The 18,722-nt window shown below is 44.5% G+C and overlaps 1 protein-coding gene across 3 annotated transcripts in view; it reads right to left on the reverse strand.

Annotated features, from left to right (window-relative positions):
* ELP2 (elongator acetyltransferase complex subunit 2) overlaps window positions 1-18,722 on the reverse strand; it is a 129,575-nt gene that overhangs the window by 6,492 nt on the left and 104,361 nt on the right. For all 3 annotated transcript variants that reach the window (XM_054019239.1, XM_054019237.1, XM_054019238.1), the window contains exons 17-21: window positions 16,577-16,649; window positions 15,837-16,029; window positions 6,268-6,389; window positions 5,567-5,709; window positions 5,160-5,273 (exon numbers count right to left, since the gene is read on the reverse strand). In XM_054019239.1, coding sequence (XP_053875214.1) covers window positions 5,160-5,273; window positions 5,567-5,709; window positions 6,268-6,389; window positions 15,837-16,029; window positions 16,577-16,649 — 645 coding nt within the window. The remainder of the gene's footprint in view (window positions 1-5,159; window positions 5,274-5,566; window positions 5,710-6,267; window positions 6,390-15,836; window positions 16,030-16,576; window positions 16,650-18,722) is intronic.

Below are 18,722 nucleotides of genomic sequence, written 5' to 3' on the forward strand. Positions count from 1 at the left end.
TACAGATGTTATGCATGTGGGAAAATAGGGCATACAGCTGCCCAATACCCAAACCTAGAAGAGCCCATGCAATGCGACCTGGGAGATATAGAAGGACCATGCGACCTAATAAATCTAGTAAGGGTTGCGATGGTCCCTCATAGGTATACTATACCAATTAAAATGAATGGCATAGAGACCACTGCATTAGTGGACTCGGGAAGTGAGGTCACGCTGGTCTCGGGAAAGCTGGTCGGACAAGACCAACTATCTCGGGCCAAGCGCACAGGAATATCCTGTGTACATGGGGATGTCAATTACTACCCGACAATCCCGGTAAAAATAGAGGTCACTAAGGTGACCGTGGGAGTAGTCCCAAAACTCCCCTATCCAGTCCTCATAGGATGAGACTTCCCAGGGTTTGGCAGCCTACTCCCTGGAGAGGAGTCAGAAGAATGTAATAACCCCGACAGCAGTGGGATGACCCCAATAGTTAGCACCCCGCCGGTCTTCCATGAATTTGCCCAGGATTTGTTCTCTCCTCCTGGGAAGCTCAGGAAGACTTGGCGAGAAAGGATGGCAGATAAGAGGAGGGGAATGAGAACCTTGGCCCAGAACCAGAAGCCTATACTTGTAGGGGAAAGAGTTGGCCCAACTGACAAGGGGACTATGCAGGCGGTCGACGAACCTGCAGCTGGACCCAGTTCCCCACAGACTCCCCCTGAGAGGGAGACGGAAATAGATCCCCCTGAGTTTGGGCAAATTGGACCTTCACTGGAGAATTTTGGGCAGGATCAGGCCAATGATCTGATATATAACAACATTCGCAAAGAAGCAGTTGAGGTGAATGGGGTCGCTGTGGAAGGGAGAGTCCAGGGTCATATTATATGATAAAGAGGGATCTGCTATACAGAGTAGTCTGGGTCCAAGAGCAAGTCGTGGAACAGCTCTTAGTACCGCAGACGCATCAGAGGGGCATGATGGATCTAGCCCACAGCCATCTGTTCGGGGGGTATCTAGGGGTAGATAAAACCCTCGATCGAATTCTGCAGAGGTTTTTTTGGCCCGGAATTTATGCAGTGGTCCGATGATATTGTGCCTCTTGTCCTGAATGCCAATTATATGGCCCCCAACCACACTTAAGGGCCCCTTTGGTACCTCTGCCGATTATGGAAGTCCCATTCGAGCGAATGGCTATTGTCAAGGCTGTATCCCCACTTTGAACTTTAGGGTACAAATGTAGGGGCCTGCATGAAAACTAAGCTTAACTACCAGCTTAGCTCTGGTTCCGCTGCCACCATTTCAATGGATTCCCTTCCTGGGAAGCCTTGAAAAACCTTCACCAATTCCCTGGTGAATACAGATCCAAACCCCTTGGATCTTAAAACAAGGAGAAATTACCCATTCCCCCTCCTTCCTCCCACCAACTCCTGGTGAATACAGTTCCAACCCCCCTGGGATCTAAAACAAGGAGAAATTAACCATCCCCCCTCCTTCCTCCCACCAACTCCTGGTGAATCAAGATCCAAACCCCTTGGATCTTAAAAAAAAGGAAAAATCAATCAGGTTCTTAAAAAGAAGGCTTTTAATTAAAGAAAAAAAGTAAAAATCATCTCTGTAAAATCAGTATGGAAATTAACCTTACAGGGTAATCAAACTTAAAGAGCTCAGAGAACTCCCCTCTAGTCTCAGGTTCAAAGTACAGCAAACAAAGATAAACGCTCTAGTAAAAGGTACATTTACAAGTTGAGAGAACAAAGGAAAACTAACACGCCTTGCCTGGCTATTTACTTACAAGTTTGAAATAGGAGAGACTTGTTTAGAAAGATGTGGAGAACCTGGATTGATGTCTGGTCCCTCTCAGTCCCGAGAACGAACACACTCTCCCAAACAAAGAACACAAACAAAAGCCTTCCCCCCCCAAGATTTGAAAGTATCTTGTCCCCTTATTGGTCCTTTAGGTCAGATGCCAGCCAGGTTACCTGAGCTTCTTAACCCTTTACAGGGAAAAGGATTTTGGAGTCTCTGTCCAGGAGGGATTTTATAGTACTGTACACAGGACAGCTGTTACCCTTCCCTTTATAGTTATGACAGCTATGGACCTAGTAGGGCCACTGGAGAAATCAGCCCGGGGCCATCAGCACATACTGGTTGTGCTAGATTATGCCACCTGATACCCCAAGGCCGTACCCCTACAGAACACTATGTCCAAGACCATAGCTAAGGAATTAATCCAAATTTTTTCTAGAGTGGGGTTACCCAAAGAGATCCTGACGGATCAAGGAACCCACTTTGTGTCTAAATTAATGAAGGATTTATGTGCAATGCTCCACATATGGACCATATGGACGTCAGTCTATCATCCGCAGACCGATGGCCTCATCGAACGTTTTAATAGAACATTAAAGAACATGATACGAAAGGTGGTCAGCCGGGACGGGAAGAACTGGGACGCCCTGGTGCCATACCTAATGTTTGCTATAAGGGAGGTTCCTCAGACTGCAACTGGGTTTTCCCCATTCAAACGGTTATATGTTCGCCACCCCCATGGCATACTGGACATTGCCAAAGAGGGTTGGGAAGAACAGCCGAACCCAGGGAGAAACATCATCGACCATGTGTTGCAGATGAAAGACAGGATAGCCCAAGTCACCCCCATAGTGCAGGAACACATGGAAAGGGCACAAGGGGCCCAGCAGACATACTACAATCGCCAAGCGATGATCCGAAAACTTCAGGTGGGAGATTGGGTAATGGTGCTCGTACCCACAGCGCAGCGCAAGCTCCTGGCCAGGTGGCAGGGGCCATACGAGATAACAGAAGTCATTGGAGAAGTCGACTATAAGGTCCGACAGCCTGGTCGCTGGAAGCTGGAACAGAGCTATCATATAAACCTGTTGAAACCTTGGCAAGACAGAGAAGCTCATGTGGTCACTCTAGGGTCGTCACCCCCTGCAAGCAACCAGCCCGGCCAAGTGGGAAAATCCCCGGAATTGACCCCTGACCAACGAACTGAAGTGATCAACATGATCAAACGCAACCAGGATGTATTCTCGGAAATGCCAGGCAGGGCTACTGAGGTTCACCATTACATCCTCACAGAGCCTGGAGTGAAGGTGAATGTCAAGCCATACCGGATCCCGGAGGCGAAAAGAGAAGAGATCAAGACAGAAGTCAGGAAAATGCTGAAGTTAGGAGTCACTGAAGAGTCTCAAAGCCAATGGTCAAGTCCAGTTGTCCTAGTACCTAAGCTTGATGGCAGTATGAGGTTCTGCAATGACTTCTGGAAACTGAATGAAGTGTCCCAATTTGATGCGTACTCTATAACCCGGATAGATGAGCTAATTGACCGATTGGGAAAAGTATGATTTTTGTCTACCTTTGACCTTACCAAGGGTTATTGGCAAATCCCCCAGCCAAGACTGACAAAAAGAAGAGGGCCTTTTCAACACTAGAGGAACTGTTTCAGTCCTGCCTTTTGGTTTACATGGGGCTCCCGCAATTTTTCCAACGACTCATGGAAAAACTGTTGCGTATGGCAAGTATGCGGCCACCTATCTCGACGATGTCATTATACATAGCCCAGACTGGGAGACGCACTTGGAGAAGGTGGAAGCAGTCCTGGACACCCTGAGGAAGGCAAGGCTGACTGCAAATCCCTCCAAATGCGCGATTGGCCTAGCACAGTGGTTCTCAAACTTTTGTACTGGTGACCCCTTTCACATAGCAAGCCTCTGAGTGTGATCCCCTTTATAAATTAAAAACACTTTTTTATATATTTAACACCATTATAAATGCTGGAGGCAAAGCGGGGTTTGGGGTGGAGGCTGACAGCTTGCAACCCCCCATGTAATAACCTACAACCCCCTGAAGGGTCCCAACCCCCAGTTTGAGAACCCCTAGGCTAGCAGAAGCCAAATACCTCGGGTATATAGTGGGGAGGGGCACGGTGAAGCCCCAACTCAACAAGTTAGAGGCAATACAGAATTGGCCCCGCTCAGTCCAGAAGAAACAGGTCAGAGCATTCTTGGGACTAGTTGGATACTATAGGCAGCTCACCCCACACTTTGCCACCAGGGCATGCCCATTGACAGACCTAACAAAAGCCCGTGGCCCAGACATAGTAAGATGGACCAGCGCGGCTGAAGAGTCATTTGCAGATCTGCAGACCGCCTTCTGCACCGACCCAGTGCTGGTAGCTCCAGAGTGGGAGAAAGAGTTTATCTTGCAAACCGATGCCTCTGAGGTTGGGTTGGGAGCAGTTCTTTCGCAAATGGTTGGAGAAGAAGAACACCCAGTTCTGTTGCTCAGTAGGAAACTCCTGCCCAGGGAACGTAAATATGCTGTAGTAGAGAAGGAATGCCCGGAGGTAAAGTGGGCCATAGAAAGCCTTCGCTACTACCTACTCGGATGGAGGTTTACCCTCGTCACGGACCATGCCCCTCTGAAGTGGATGCACCAAAACAAAGAAAGAAACACAAGAGTAACAAGATAGTTCCTGTCGCTACAACCCTTCCACTTCAGAGTACAGCATAGGTCCAGAATCAAGCATGGCAATGCGGATGGTCTGTCAAGGGTGCACTGTTTGCCGACCCAAGTAGCCCAACCCCATAATGTTGAGCAGGGAGGTGGGATATGTGATTAAACTCAGGACAGACAGCTGCAAGGGAGGGGTAGAAAACAGTCCCAGAAGGTTAAAAAGCCCTCCTCCCTATCAACTGAGGAGGGGTAACTAAAGGTCAATCAGATTCAGCTGAGAAGGGGTTACCAGAGAATCAATTAGGATCAGCTAAGAGGAAGTTACCTGAGGTCAATTAAGATCAGCTGATTCCAACTAAGGGCTGCCTGAGACCTTTTTAAACCCTCCCCTGTTGGGAGAAGAGGGGGGAGGAGAGAGAGAAGTCAAGCTGCCAGTAGGCTAGGAGCAGCAAGACAGTGAACCTCACCAGGAGGGGAGGCTGCATCCCCTCCCATAAGGGAAGGAAAAGGAGCCCAAAAGACTGGCTGAGAGAGGGAACGGACTTCCCCTATGCATCCTAGAAGGACCCTTTTACCCAAGCCCGTCTCACCAAGGCTAAAAACAGCTGAGGCTGGTGAGACCGAGAAGGTACCTTGCCACACTTGTAAGACAGGATAGGTCTGGAGAACCGCTCATGAGCCCCTTCACCCAAAAAAGATACCTGTTGTCAGTCTCGACACATTTGGTCCAATCTGTCAACACTGGTCTCTGCTCACACTGCTTCCATGTGTACAAGTTAATCTTCCCACACTCTAACCCTACTGCAATGATGTAGCTGTTGAGAAGGAACAACTGTGTTATTTCTAAAAAGCTTGAATCAACAATTTTCAAAAAAGCTGATCACTGCCCAAATCATACACATTTTATGTTGAAACCTGCTCTTCAAAACAATATTTTATCATCATCAAAAGAACATGTAAATGAAAACAAGAAAATAATGTTAAAAGAGAGCAAGCAACAGACCTAGAAAAGGCTTGCACTGACTAAAGTGGAAAACAAATATCAATTTCAGGTAAAAAGAAAAAAAAACACCAACAAATGAATTATAGAATGCAGAGGTAACAATACCTTTCATCAGGAGCAAGCACATGGCTGATACTGACTGCAGTGACAGAATCCCCAACATCCAGTATTGAAGAACAAGGCTTGACTGCACCTGGCCCACTGCTTTCAGTAGCTCCAGCTGAGCCACAGTCACCCCAGACAATGACCTATTAGAAAGAAGATAGTCAATTGTTCCCTTTTATCTTTTATGTACCTGTGCTTAGGAACTAAGACCACATCAGGAATAGCAGTAATTTTGTATTGTGGTATGGAGGTAGATAGAGCAAAACTCTTCCCCTCTCCCCCCCCCCCCCCCCCCTTGAAATAAACAACAGCTTCTATTTATAGGAATTCAAATCTTTCTTAAAAACAGAGTTTAGAGTGGTATTATTAAAGATATTGGTAACAATATTTGGTAAATATAAGTCTACTTGTAAGAGCGGAATGAATCAAGTTACAGAATCCTTGATTAAAAAACACATGCACAAAATGACATACATCATGTTCTCCTTTTGTTGCTATACACAATAAAAAAAAAAGCAAATCACTGGCCATAATCTTGCACATGCTTATGTACGTGCTTAGCTTTATGCACCCAAGTAGCCCCAATGACTTCTGTGTCACTATTCATACATATGATACAGTTGCTAAATCCAAATACGTTTATTTCAACTCAATGCTTACTTTATGCTGCTCTATTTGTTAGTTCCTTTTGTATTAGTTACCTTTTTGTCCCGACTTCCGGTAATGAAATATTTGCTGTCTGGGGTCCAATCACAAGACCAAATGATCCGGCTATGCACAGCTGTGTTTTTGTCAGTGTACGCAAAGAGGCTGAAAACGGGTTCTGGAATAAAACAAGTAAACAGAAGAAAAATCCTTGTGATTATCTTTTGTAAAAAAAAAAAAAAAAAAAAAGCCTGCTCTTATTTTGCTTTGAAAGCAGTAAAGGGAGGGCACCAAATCTACAGAAATAATCCTGTACAATCCCACCCTCAGCTCCAAGTGACTTTAGTGGGAACTGGGGTAGTCAGCACTTTGTAGGAAGGATCAAGCCATATTCCTTTCATATTTATTATATATGAACAGCGACCAATATAAATATAACTAGTCAGCCTAATTACAATATAATACCATTAGTTGTAACACCAGATAATGGCAAAAACAATTTTATCTTCTGTATGCATTTCTCTCGCTCTGAAAATTTATCCATGTCTATAAGAATACTCTTTCATATTCTACTTGGCCTAATTCTATGACATACTGTTTATTTTTGATAGTATCTTAATAAGTACATTTTAGTGGCTTTGAAAAGTATTACCAATGTAACTTTCACTTTATCATCATGTGTGCAGAAGTCACTGACCCAATAACAGTTCTTCATTCTTTACTACAAAAAACTCCAGTGATACTGCATATTTTCAGAATTATGCAGTCTTGGGTCACCATTTTTTGTTTTAAGTTTAACTGTGAACAACAGAAAAGTATTCTCATTTACTGCAATGTAAAAAGCAGTAATATTAAATTTTATTAGGCCTTTAAATTTCTTAGGATGGCAGTAAATGTAGTTTTATTTCAAACTGATTTGGGGATTAGTACTTTGTTGACAGATGGGTTCTGGATTTGTACATGAAAAGAGAATCTCTTCCGTCCACCTCCCACAGAGTACTCATGGTCTTCAACTTGGAACACTGTGTGCCTATTTGGAGTTTTAAACTAAATGTGCCAATCTTATTCCTACTGCTTTATTAAAGTAACACAAACTAACAAAGGAAGTTTCTCCAGTGAGAGGAGTACTGTAAACAAGCTAGCAAGATTGGCGCTCGATTGGACTGGCATACTTAAACATCAGTAACACATCCTTTCAGAAGTTAATGAGCAAAAAATCTTGGGAAAGTGGGAAGTACAGCAGATTTTCTTATTCATATCTTAGACCTCATCTACAAAGTAAAACACCAAACATTTTTCCTTCCATTCACACAAAACTTTAAAATAGATGCTGAAACTTAACTGAAAACAACATTCAAAGTTGACTGCTTTTCTGACTGAAATCAGTGGAAAAGACTCGATCTCTGTTAACAAAGCGTCCTTCCTGTTTCACAGGAAAATGGCAGTCTCTGTGGAATAAGCTCTGAGCCTTCCACAGCCACAAAATGTTGATATTTTTACTTATTTCTTTAATTTATTTGCCATTTGCATTTACATTTTTGTACTTCCCCAAAATCTCTCTGCAATGTTTAAAAAAATCCTAATCCCAACCCCTCCCGAAAACAAAACAAAAAACAAAAAAAAAAACAACCAGTCCACCAACTACTGGAGTTTCCTTTTAGCAGATTATTTATGGGAGATAACATCAAACATCAAAATCTGGGGATATTTAACTTATTTAGAAGAATCAACACAGCCAATTTTCATATCTGACAAAACCAATGGAAATTTAAGTTTTAATAATCTAATGTACTATCAGGTAAGAAAGTTTGTTTTTAAAAGTGATTTTTAACCTAATAGTGTTGCTTTAGGCCTTGTCTATATAGTTTAGTCGACAAAAGTCAACTTTTGTCTACAAAACACTAAAATGCTCCTCCCACCGATGTAACTCCCCTGCTACGCCAACATAATAAAACCACCTTGACAAGCGCTAGAGCTTTTTGCGACCCAGTTACAGTGACGCAGCATCAGTAGAGACAATGTGCATGATTATGTTGCCCTAATTGGCCTCCAGGAGGTGTCTCCCAATGCCCATCATGACCGCTGGTCAGCAGTTTGAACTCTGCTGCCCTGAAGGTACACAGGTATGCACCCCTCCCACATTTAAAGGCCCAGGAAATTTGAAATTCCTCTTCCCGTTTGCTCAGCATGCACAGTTCACACAGCATCTTCCCAGCTGACCATGCCAGCTTTCCTCAGCAGATGCTTCCCTGCATGGAGCACATCAGAGCTGTTGGATCTACTGAGTCTATGGGGAGAGGAGGCTGTGCAGTCGCAGCTTTGCTCCAGCCATAGGAACTTTGCTACTGACGGTTGATTGCTAGTGGCATGCAGGAGAAGGGGCACGGGGGGACATGCAGCAGTGCTGCTCTAAGATCAAGGAGCTGAGACAGGCGTGCCAGAAAGCCAGGGACGCCAATCATTGCTCTAGTGCGGTGCCGAAAACATGCTGCTTCTATAAGGAGCTGCATGCCATCCTCAGCAGCGATCCCAGCTTCTCCTCCAAGCGCCTGTGGATACTTCAGGGGAACTAGAGGCAGCAGCCAGCAGTTGATGATGAAGTGGTGGACGAGGAAGTGGAGCTGGAGGATCATGTGGAGCGCACAGCAGGGTTGTCCAGTGGTGTGGTGAGTCAGGACCTCTTTTCCACTCTGGAGGGGTCTAGCCAGTCCCAGCACTCTGGCTCTGGCATGCAGAGGAGGGGAGTTCCGATAAGTGTTCATTTTGCTTTGATACTGCACGGTGAGAGGAGATTGAGCAGTCATGTACTTTGTTATATGGTAGAGGAGGGATAAGGGACAGAAATTAACAATAGAGCCTGTCCATATATGCAGTGGGGCCACGGCGGAAAAGTTTGTTAATGTACATAGGGATGTCCTGGTAACCCTCCACAGAGATCTCTAGGAAACTTTCCTGCACGTATTCTGCAATCCTCTGCTGAAGGTTCCTTTGCAGAGCTGCCTTGTTTCTCCCCTGGCTTTAGGAAACTTTGCCATGCCATCTGGCAATTATTTCTGCAGGGACCAGAGTGTCACACAGGCGAGCAGCATACAGAGTTGATCTGAAGCAGCACACATGCAGGAGATGCATCTTGCATCCTGGGTTACCCTCAGGAGTGAAATATTGGATTTGATTACCCTAGGCTATGGAAAAAGGTACCAATATTCAGAACTGTCTCCCTAGCCATTTGTAGTGATCCCCTTCGCAAACCACCTGTGATACTGCACCCCATATTTTTCACAGTGATATTATCATATGATTATGTCATAATTATGATGCATTTTGTACAAGATGGGTTGTGAGGTGTCATTGGAAAAGTTATGATTTGCTGAATATGATTATGCTATTTATATGCATGTATCATTTTTGTATCTAAAGTTAGGAATATTAACTATGTATCTGTATTTCAATTGTGCTTATTCTGGGTGACATCCACAACTAGCCTTTCTGGTACAACAAGGAAGAAGCCAGACGGTGCTGATGGCCCATCAGCAAAGACAATGGACCCTGGAAGAACTTCACCTTCCTGTGAACGCTCCAGACAAGCTGTAAGTAATGGCTGCTATGACTCAGCAAGGTATGCAAGGGCATGTGACCAGACCACATGACTAGACTCCATCGTGGGATGTCAATGTTTTTCAACAAACTGAGTTTGGGAACAAAGGGTTCCCGCCATATGCTAAAGCTATATAAGGCAGGGAGTGACATCATCTGTTGTTCTTCACTCCCTACACAAGAGGACTCCTGGAAATACCTGAGGAACAAAGACTGAACTGGGGGAAGTGCTGGATCCAGGATAAAGGGATTTCTAGCAAGTATGAAAAACCTGGCTATTCCAAGCTGTAAAGCAGGTGCAGCTTGTACCTTGAGAATCTGCTAGCCTGCTTGTATCATCAGTCAGGGTGAGCGATTGTTAATTCAAATCCTATCTTTCTAGTATGTTAAGCTTAGTTTGCATTTTTGTTTATTTACTAGGTAATCTGCTTTGATCTGTTTATCATCACTTAAAATCTATCTTTTGTAGTTAATAAATTTGTTTTTGCTTTATCTAAACCAGTGAGTTTGAAGAAGTGCTTGGAAATCTTAGCTCAAGGGGCAAAGGCTGTTGCCTTTCCTTTCTACATTGAGAGGAAGGTGAACTGGATAATAAATTCATACTGGTCGGGGTTTTAACCAGGGCAGGACAGTATAGCTCTGAGGTCCTAGATTGGGAAGCTGGAGGTTATTTTGGCTGTAGCCTCTCTATTGTTGGGTCATGCAGTGACTGGTCAGAGAGCCTGCATGTAACTGCAGCTGGGTGGGTCCCTGCCAATGTGAATGCTGGTAGAGGTGTAGGACCGGGAGCGACTCTGCAGCTCGTCACAGCAGCACAGTGTGAGAGGGAGCCCAGGCTGGTGGGTCAGAAGGCTTAGTGGTATCCTAGTTCTAGGTGGCATCCTGGGGGGAACCCATCACACCACCCTTTATCAATTCTTGCCTATTCCCCCTTGTCATCCTCCTCCCCTGCAAACTCATCATATTTGGGACTCATGCTGACCTGCATGCTAGCCCAGGGACAGTGAAAGAACTGTGTGTAACTTTTATGATTCACGGCTGTAAGCACACACACAATACTGTCTCTGTTCAGTGTTTCTTTTGCTTCTGCAGATGTGCCCTTGTCCTCTACACCAGCAGACAGGGCTGGCTGCAGGCACCAGCAAAACAAGCAGGTGCTTGGGGAGGCACATTTCTTGGGGCAGCATTCTGGTGCCGGCCATCATAGGTGCTCACTCCGGGGCATGGGGAAAAAGGGCCCCCACCGCCCCAGCTCGCCTCTGCTCCGCCTCTGCCTGCTCCCCTGAGCGTGCCGCCGGCTCCGCTTCTCCCCCCTCCCTCCCAGGCTTGCCGCGCATGAAACCGTTATTTCGCACAGCAAGGCTGGGAGGGAGGAGAAGCCGAGTGGCGGTGGTGGAGCAGAGGTGAGCTGGAGCGGGGAGCGGTTCCTCTACCCCCCTGTTATTTCCTGCGCCCCCCCCGACCCTAGATCACCTCTGCTCCGCCTGCTTCCCTGAACGCGCCACTGCTCCGCTTCTCCGCCCTCCCTCGCCTGAGAGGGAGGGGGGAGAAGCGGAGCGGCGGCACTCCCAGGGGAGCAGGCAGAGCGGAGGTGAGCTAGGGTGGGAGGTCGCAGGGGGCCCGCAGGAAGCAATGGGGGGGGGAAATGCGGCATGCCGGGGGAGGAGGCAGGGCTGGGGATTTGGGGAAGGGATTCGGAAGGGGTGGAGTTGGGGCGGGGCTGGGGGCAGAGGGGCACGAAAAAAGGGGGGGGGGGGGTTTTGCTTGGGGCGGCAAAAATCCTAGAGCCGGCCCTGCCAGCAGAATACCTCTGTCACATAAGGCGGAGGACCAGGAGCAGTATGGAGATGTTTTGCGAAGTGCTGCAGTCAACAGATGGCAAAACAAGAGCACATGGCAAAACAAGAGTATGGCGGGAGTCAATTAATGAAAGACTGAGGCTGGATAGCTGGAAAGGACACAGGGGCAGAAGCGGATGATAAAGCTCCTGGAGGGCCAGACAGAGATGATGAAGTCCCTCATTACCCTGCACTATGAGCAGGTCTGTGCACAACTTTTGCTGTAACCACTACAGAACTTCAGTCCATGCCCTCCCTAAACTCCCCTACCACATTCATCATGTGTTCTTGGTCCCTCACAATACCCTGTGCACTCGACGCCTAGGGACTTGTTTCCCAATGAAAGCTGGACTGGAGTTACACACAGCTGTGAGAGCCCTAACCATGAGACTGTTTCTCATTGTCATGTCCCACGTTTGACCAAAAATTTGTGTTTTGTCCTGTTATTAAACTTGAATTTTTGAAATAAAACGAGTCTTTATTTATGACATACACACATCAGTCAGTGCTAACATTGAAACACAGTGGCTAGAGGTGGGAATATTTGCTTAGTACAATTAATGCTCAGGAAGCAAGCACTACAGGGGCAATTCAAGGGGACAAGTAAACACTGCCTGGCTGAATGCATTACATAAAGACACATTACTGGGACTCATTGTCAAAATGCTCCTTGAAAGCCTCCCGGATTCAAACAGCCTTCCACTGCACCCCTCTAACTGCCCTTGTATCTGGCTGCTCAAAATCAGGAGCCAGACGATCAGCCCCAGTCGTCCACCCCAGGAAACTTTTCACCCTTCGCGTCGCAAACATGCCGAGTACAACAGGCCACAATGACCATCGGAATATTTTTCTCACTGAGGCCTAACCGGCCAGCAATCAAACAAAGGCACATTCAACAATTATTCGATGCCTGCTGAGCCTGTTGTTGAAGCGCTCCTTGCTGCTCATGAGCCACAGGAGCAAGGGGTAAGATGGGGTTTCCAAGGATCACTAGGGGCATCTCCACATTCCTCATTGGAATCTTCTGGTCTGGAAAGAAAATCCCAGCGTGCAGCTTTCTATACAGTCCAGTGTTCTGAAAGATGCATGCATGATGCACCTTCCCTGACCATGCTGCATTGATGTCAGTGAAACAGCCCTGGTGAGTCACTAGCACCTGCAAGACCATGGAGAAATAGCCCTTTCGGTTGATGAACTCTGTTGCAAGACGGTTGCGGGGGCCAAAATTCAGATGTGTTCCATCGATCATCCCGCTGCAGTTAGGGAATCCCATTGCCTCAAAGCCATCAATTATTTCCTGCACATTACCGAGAGTTACAGTCCTTCATAGCAGGAGGTGATTAATGACCCTGCACACTTGCATCACCTCCACCCCCACGGTGGACTTTCCCATTCAAAACTGATTTGCGACTGACCAGTAGCAAATGGAGTTGCCATCTTCCACACAGCGACTGCCACTTGCTTTTCCACAGTGAGGGCAGCTCTCATTCTGGTGTCCTTGTGCCACAGTGCTAGGGCAAGCTCCACACACTGTTCCAGGATGGTGGATTTGTGCATCCGAAAGTTCTGCAGCCACTGCTCGTCATCCCCTACATGCATCACGATGTGATCCCACCATTCAGAGCTTGTTTCCTGAGCCCAGTACCAATGGTCTACCAAGGCAGCAGCAATCTTGAATTATTTGTTTCCATGGTAGCCAGCAGGGAATGCATCACCGATTCACTCTCTGTTTTGCAGCTCATGAAATAACTGCAGGACCAGCCGCATTGTGTTCATAACACTCATCACCAGACTGGTCAATAGCTCAAGAGCCATGCTGTCAGGCAGAGATGGCAGGTGCATAGTTTACAAGGACTGTTGAAAAATGGCATGAAATGAAGTAGGAAGCCCATGGAATGATGGGACGGAAAGAACTGCATCACGGGACAGCGAACACGTTCCCATGATGCACCGTGATCCATTCCCAGAGCTCCCAGAGGCAGAGGGTGACAGAGGATGGCGAGTTGCACAGTGGGATAGCTACCCATGATGCAAAACACTGCCTGTCTATGCAAGAGCAACAACTGGGGACATGCTCTGCAGACACAAGTGACTTATGATTGTCAACATAACTTAAGTCGACTTAACTCTGTAGTGGAGACACGGTCTTAGTTTTTAAACATAGGGCTCAGTACTGTCCCTTGAAATGCACTGTATATTTCATTTACTTGTAGCACACTTATTAAAATTTGTAAATACAAAGTATAATTATGCTACCATATTTGCCTCACGTAAGTTATAGATGTAGAAAAATCCTATGTAGAGTCCTGCGCAGATACAAAATTTATATCTGCGGATATAAAGCGGATATCCGTGGAGCTGCAGGGCTCTTCCAGGAACCGCAGCAGCGAAAGCAGCAGCATGTCGGGCCGTCACTCTGTGTCTTCTGTCCGGGAGCGGGAGCCGCTTGCACATGCTTGCACCAGGGACAGCTGCCTGTGAGCCTAGTGCCCACCCCAGGGGGCAGGACTGGGGGCAATATAACCACACTGGAGGAGCTGCCCGGGCTGGGTGTTGGCTCTTGTAAGCGGCGTCCCAACATGCTGCTGCTTTTGTTGCTGTGGTTCCTGGTAGAGCCCTGCAGATATCCACTTTATATCTGTGGATAGCCGCATCCGCAGATATACATTTTTTATCTGCGTAGGATTCTAACCCTAGGTCATCCAATCTATCAACCTGCAATGCAGCATATTTTTTAGTGCTTTTTAAAACTAAACTGGACAATGTGTTATGTTCTGGGATGGACCTCTCAGGTAAGAAACAACAATCACCCAGTCATAAAGGACTTGATTTTCCAAGGCTGAAAGTCAAGTGAATCTCTTCTTATCAAATTCTCCTCTAACAAAGGACTTGATCAACATTACCAATATTTCCCAGGCAGGTCTACCAGACACATACCTGATCAGGGTCTGATTCTATGAAAATATTGTGGAGCTCAGTAACATTACACACCAACCCCCTAGCAATTAGGTTCAAATCAGCAGCTGGTATAACTACAACAGCTTTCAGCATATGTATACGATGTTTGAGTAAAACACGCTCCACTAGGAGTTGGATCTTGCAGGATTTTCCAAGGCTGAAAGTCAAGTGAATCTCTTCTTATCAAATTCTCCTCTGACAGAGCCATGTTTGTAAAGTCAGTGTACCCTATAGAGCAGTGGCTCTCAACCTTTCAAGATTACTGTACCCCTTTCAGGAGTCTGATTTGTCTTGCGTACCCTCAAGTTTCACCTCACTTAAAACCAGAATAAAAATACAAAAGTGTCACAGCATACTATTACTGAAAAATAGCTTACTTCCTAATTTTTACCATATAATTATAAAATAAATCAATTGGAATATAAATATTGTACTTACATTTCAGTGTATAGAATACAGAGCAGTATAAACAAGTCATTGTCTATCTGAAATTTTAGTTTGTACTGTCTTCACTAGTGCTTTTTATGTAGCCTGTTGTAAAACTAGGCAAATATCTAGATGAGCTGAAGTACCCCCGGAAAACGTCTGCGTATGCCCAGGAGAACATGTACCTCTGGTTGAGAACCACTGCTGCATTGTGCATAGAAAGCACCAGAGAGGTGGGAAGTGGCTAATCTTATCAAGAAATACCGAACAGGTATACAGCCCTACTACACAAGTCCAACAGACTCTGAGGTGGACATCAGTCTAATACTGTCCTTTAGCCTGCACAGGAGTGACAGACCACAACAAAGAAATAACTTATTTAATGGATTATAGTTTTACAGTTCAGACACACATCATAGGTTTCCCGTAACCAAGTATTTTTTATACCTCTGATTTACTGAAACCAAATCAAATTACTTGACAAAACCCAGAGATAGCACATCCTATATACATATATTTTTATTTCAATACATGTATTTATTTTATTAATATATGTTTATGCCTGGCTTTCTACATTTTAATCTACTTTGTGGCTGCTCCATATGACAATAAATGTACAGTATTTAAAAAGAACGATGTGAACAATTCTCTATTTCCTAAAGAATGAAACAATAAAAGTATAACAAGATGTCACAGTGAGATATAACAGAATCTTATTAATTTATTGTTAAAATTATTTTAAAAGCTAAATTGGTTTACTAGTTTCAATACCTCTTTTTGAATGGACACACCAATGCCGTGTAGCTTACCTGACTGCAATGGTTTTTTATCTTGATTTTTCCACAGTGACCAATTTCTATCTCTGGAAACTGCTAATAAGAATTTGTCATCAGGAGAAAATGCCATCTGAGTAACGGTCAGATTGTGAAAAGACAAGCTTTGCAGCTGCTTCCAAGAAGTGGTGCTCCACAAAATAATTGCTGCGTGTTCTTTTTTGGAAGCCTGTAAGGACAGGGACAAAACCACTGAAAATGAAGGAAAGGAAACAAAAAACAAAATGACACCACCTTAAAATATTAGCATGATTTTTTTAATGCTTGCAACTGAGTTAGATTGAATTTTCCTCTAGGAAGTTCCAAGTTTTATTTTCACTCACATGTTACTATGATAGTAAGGATGTGTCCTGCTTAAACTTTCTACTAAACCCTGGAAGATGACAACAGTATATGTATGAATTCTGACAATTCACTTTCTTCTTAACTTGCTCAACACCAAAAATACCACAAATAATTTATTATTACTAATTTTTGTACATTCATTTGCACATGTCCATAAGACCAAATATACCCATTTTATGGATGGACAAACTGAGGCACAGAAAAGTTAAGTGGCTTGCCCCGAGTCACTGCAACTCAAGTAGCAGAATGTAGACCACAATTTAGAATTCTGTCTCCCAATCCTGTGCTCTAACTTTTAGACCACAATCCTTGTCAATCTGATATCATATAACCTTTTTCAATAAATGGTGCTAAAATCTCTCTTTTCTTACCTTACATGCTGAGGCAACTATAGTTTTTGAATTGTTACAAGCAACACAAAATATTTCATAGCCATGTCCGTATCTGAAACAGAAAATAAAATTTGTTATACAGATTACAAAATCTCAGTGATACGTTTCAAGATTTATATAGGTTTTTTTTTAAAAAACACCACTGAAGTGTAAATTATGAGGCAATCTCAAAAACAACAATATGAGTATGTAATCTCCTGCATTTTTCCCTCAGTCCTCTAGATCAAATCAATAAAGGAAGCAGTATTTAAAAGGCAATTCAAACCCTTCACGAACAGAATAAAAACGAGTTTGCCATTTACTTTACTGTTGTTAAATATCTATATTACAATAATGGCTGGAGGACCCAATCAGAATCAGGGACCCATTGTGCTAGGTGTTATACAAACATATAAAGACAAAGTCCCTTACCCAAAGAGTTTACAATCTAAAAATGACAAATGACACACATGGTGGGTTTTTTCATGGGTGGGGGAGGTCACAATTGTATATTAATACATGAACTCCCCCAACACAATACATGCACATCAACACAAATCAGCCAGTCTTTCCTCAATACCTTTTTTGCACAGTTCTAGAAAATCACATTCACTCACGTCTGGGGAACAGGGTGCTTGAAGGTTAGAATCTACTCTGAAGCACAGCCACAACATAGTATATTGTCTGAAGTGTATCACTGTTGTGCTAGTAGCAAAGTGTGAATGAGATTCTGGGTAGAGGACTAGAGGGTACACACTACTGGATGCCTTAATTAAGGGCTTGTCTATACTTACCGCGCTGGTTCGGCGGCAGGCAATCGAACTTCTGGGTTCGATTTATCGCGTCTAGTCTGGACGCGATAAATCGAACTCAGAAGTGCTCCCCGTCGACTCCGGTAATCCTGCTCGCCGCGAGGAGTACGCGGAGTCGACGGGGGAGCCTGCCTGCCGCGTCTGGATGGCGGTAAGTTCGAACTAAGGTATGTCGACTTCAGCTACGTTATTCACGTAGCTGAAGTTGCGTACCTTAGTTCGATTTGGGGGTTTAGTGTAGACCAAGCCTTAGTCTGTTTTGTGTTAGGTATGTTATGTACAGACTAACCTGAAGTGACACACAACATAGTAGTGTTATGTATTAATTTCCCAGATGTGGGGGGTTGGTTGGTTGTTTTTTTAAGATTTCGGAAGAGAGCTGCAATAAGAAGAACAGGATCTTTGTTAAGCTGTCTGATTGTCTTGGGACTTCACTTTCATGAAAGGGCACTTTTATGAAGGTTTTTTTCCTTCATGAAAGTAATCAGTGCTTTGCTGAAAATCTTTCTGTACAAACAACAAGAATGATGTTGGACTAGAGAGCCTACCGCCCCCATGCTCTTGAGCGGGCTGAATCAATTCACAAAGAATAGGATCCTCAACCCAGCAGCTGTTGCTTTGTCAAAGACCTTGTTCTCTGTTCATTGTTCTCAGCTGGTTGAAGAGCAAAGCACTGTTTTTCCCCCAGAAAGAGAGGATGAGATCCCAATTTAAGGGCAAAATAGAACTCGAAAGAACTTAGTATAAGGCCTTTCTACACTACACACTTTTGTCAACAAAACAGTGGATGTGTACACATTGAAATGCTCCTCCCACCGAAGTAATTCCCCTGCTCAGTTTTTCAGCATCCTTCTTGAATTGTGGACAGTCTCACCAGTGCAAACTACAGAAGTAAAATATCCTCTCCACTCCTTCTCGATATCCCCCGGTTTGTACATACAAGCATTATGTTAGCACTTTTGATCACAGTGTTGCACTGGAAGCTCAAGTTCAGCTGATTATACATCATGACTCCCATGTTCTTTTACGAGCCACTGCTCTACAAGTGTCTTCCTCCACTCTAAAAAAAGAACAGGAGTACTTGTGGCACCTTAGAGACTAACAAATTTATTAGAGCATAAGCTTTCGTGGACTACGGCCCACTTCTTCAGATGCATATGTATGGGCTACATTCTATAGTCATAGGGTTCTGCTGTCATCTACATTTCTTTATTACTGATTATCTTGTTAGCGCACATATTATTTTAATCCTTTCTTTCTAAACGATATTTTTTATTATTTGTATTATACTAGTGATAAGAGGCCTCAGTGAGGATGTAAGCATAAGCTGCCTA

The sequence above is a fragment of the Malaclemys terrapin genome, chromosome 2, assembly GCF_027887155.1.
Source record: "Malaclemys terrapin pileata isolate rMalTer1 chromosome 2, rMalTer1.hap1, whole genome shotgun sequence".
NCBI classification, from domain to species: domain Eukaryota; kingdom Metazoa; phylum Chordata; order Testudines; family Emydidae; genus Malaclemys; species Malaclemys terrapin.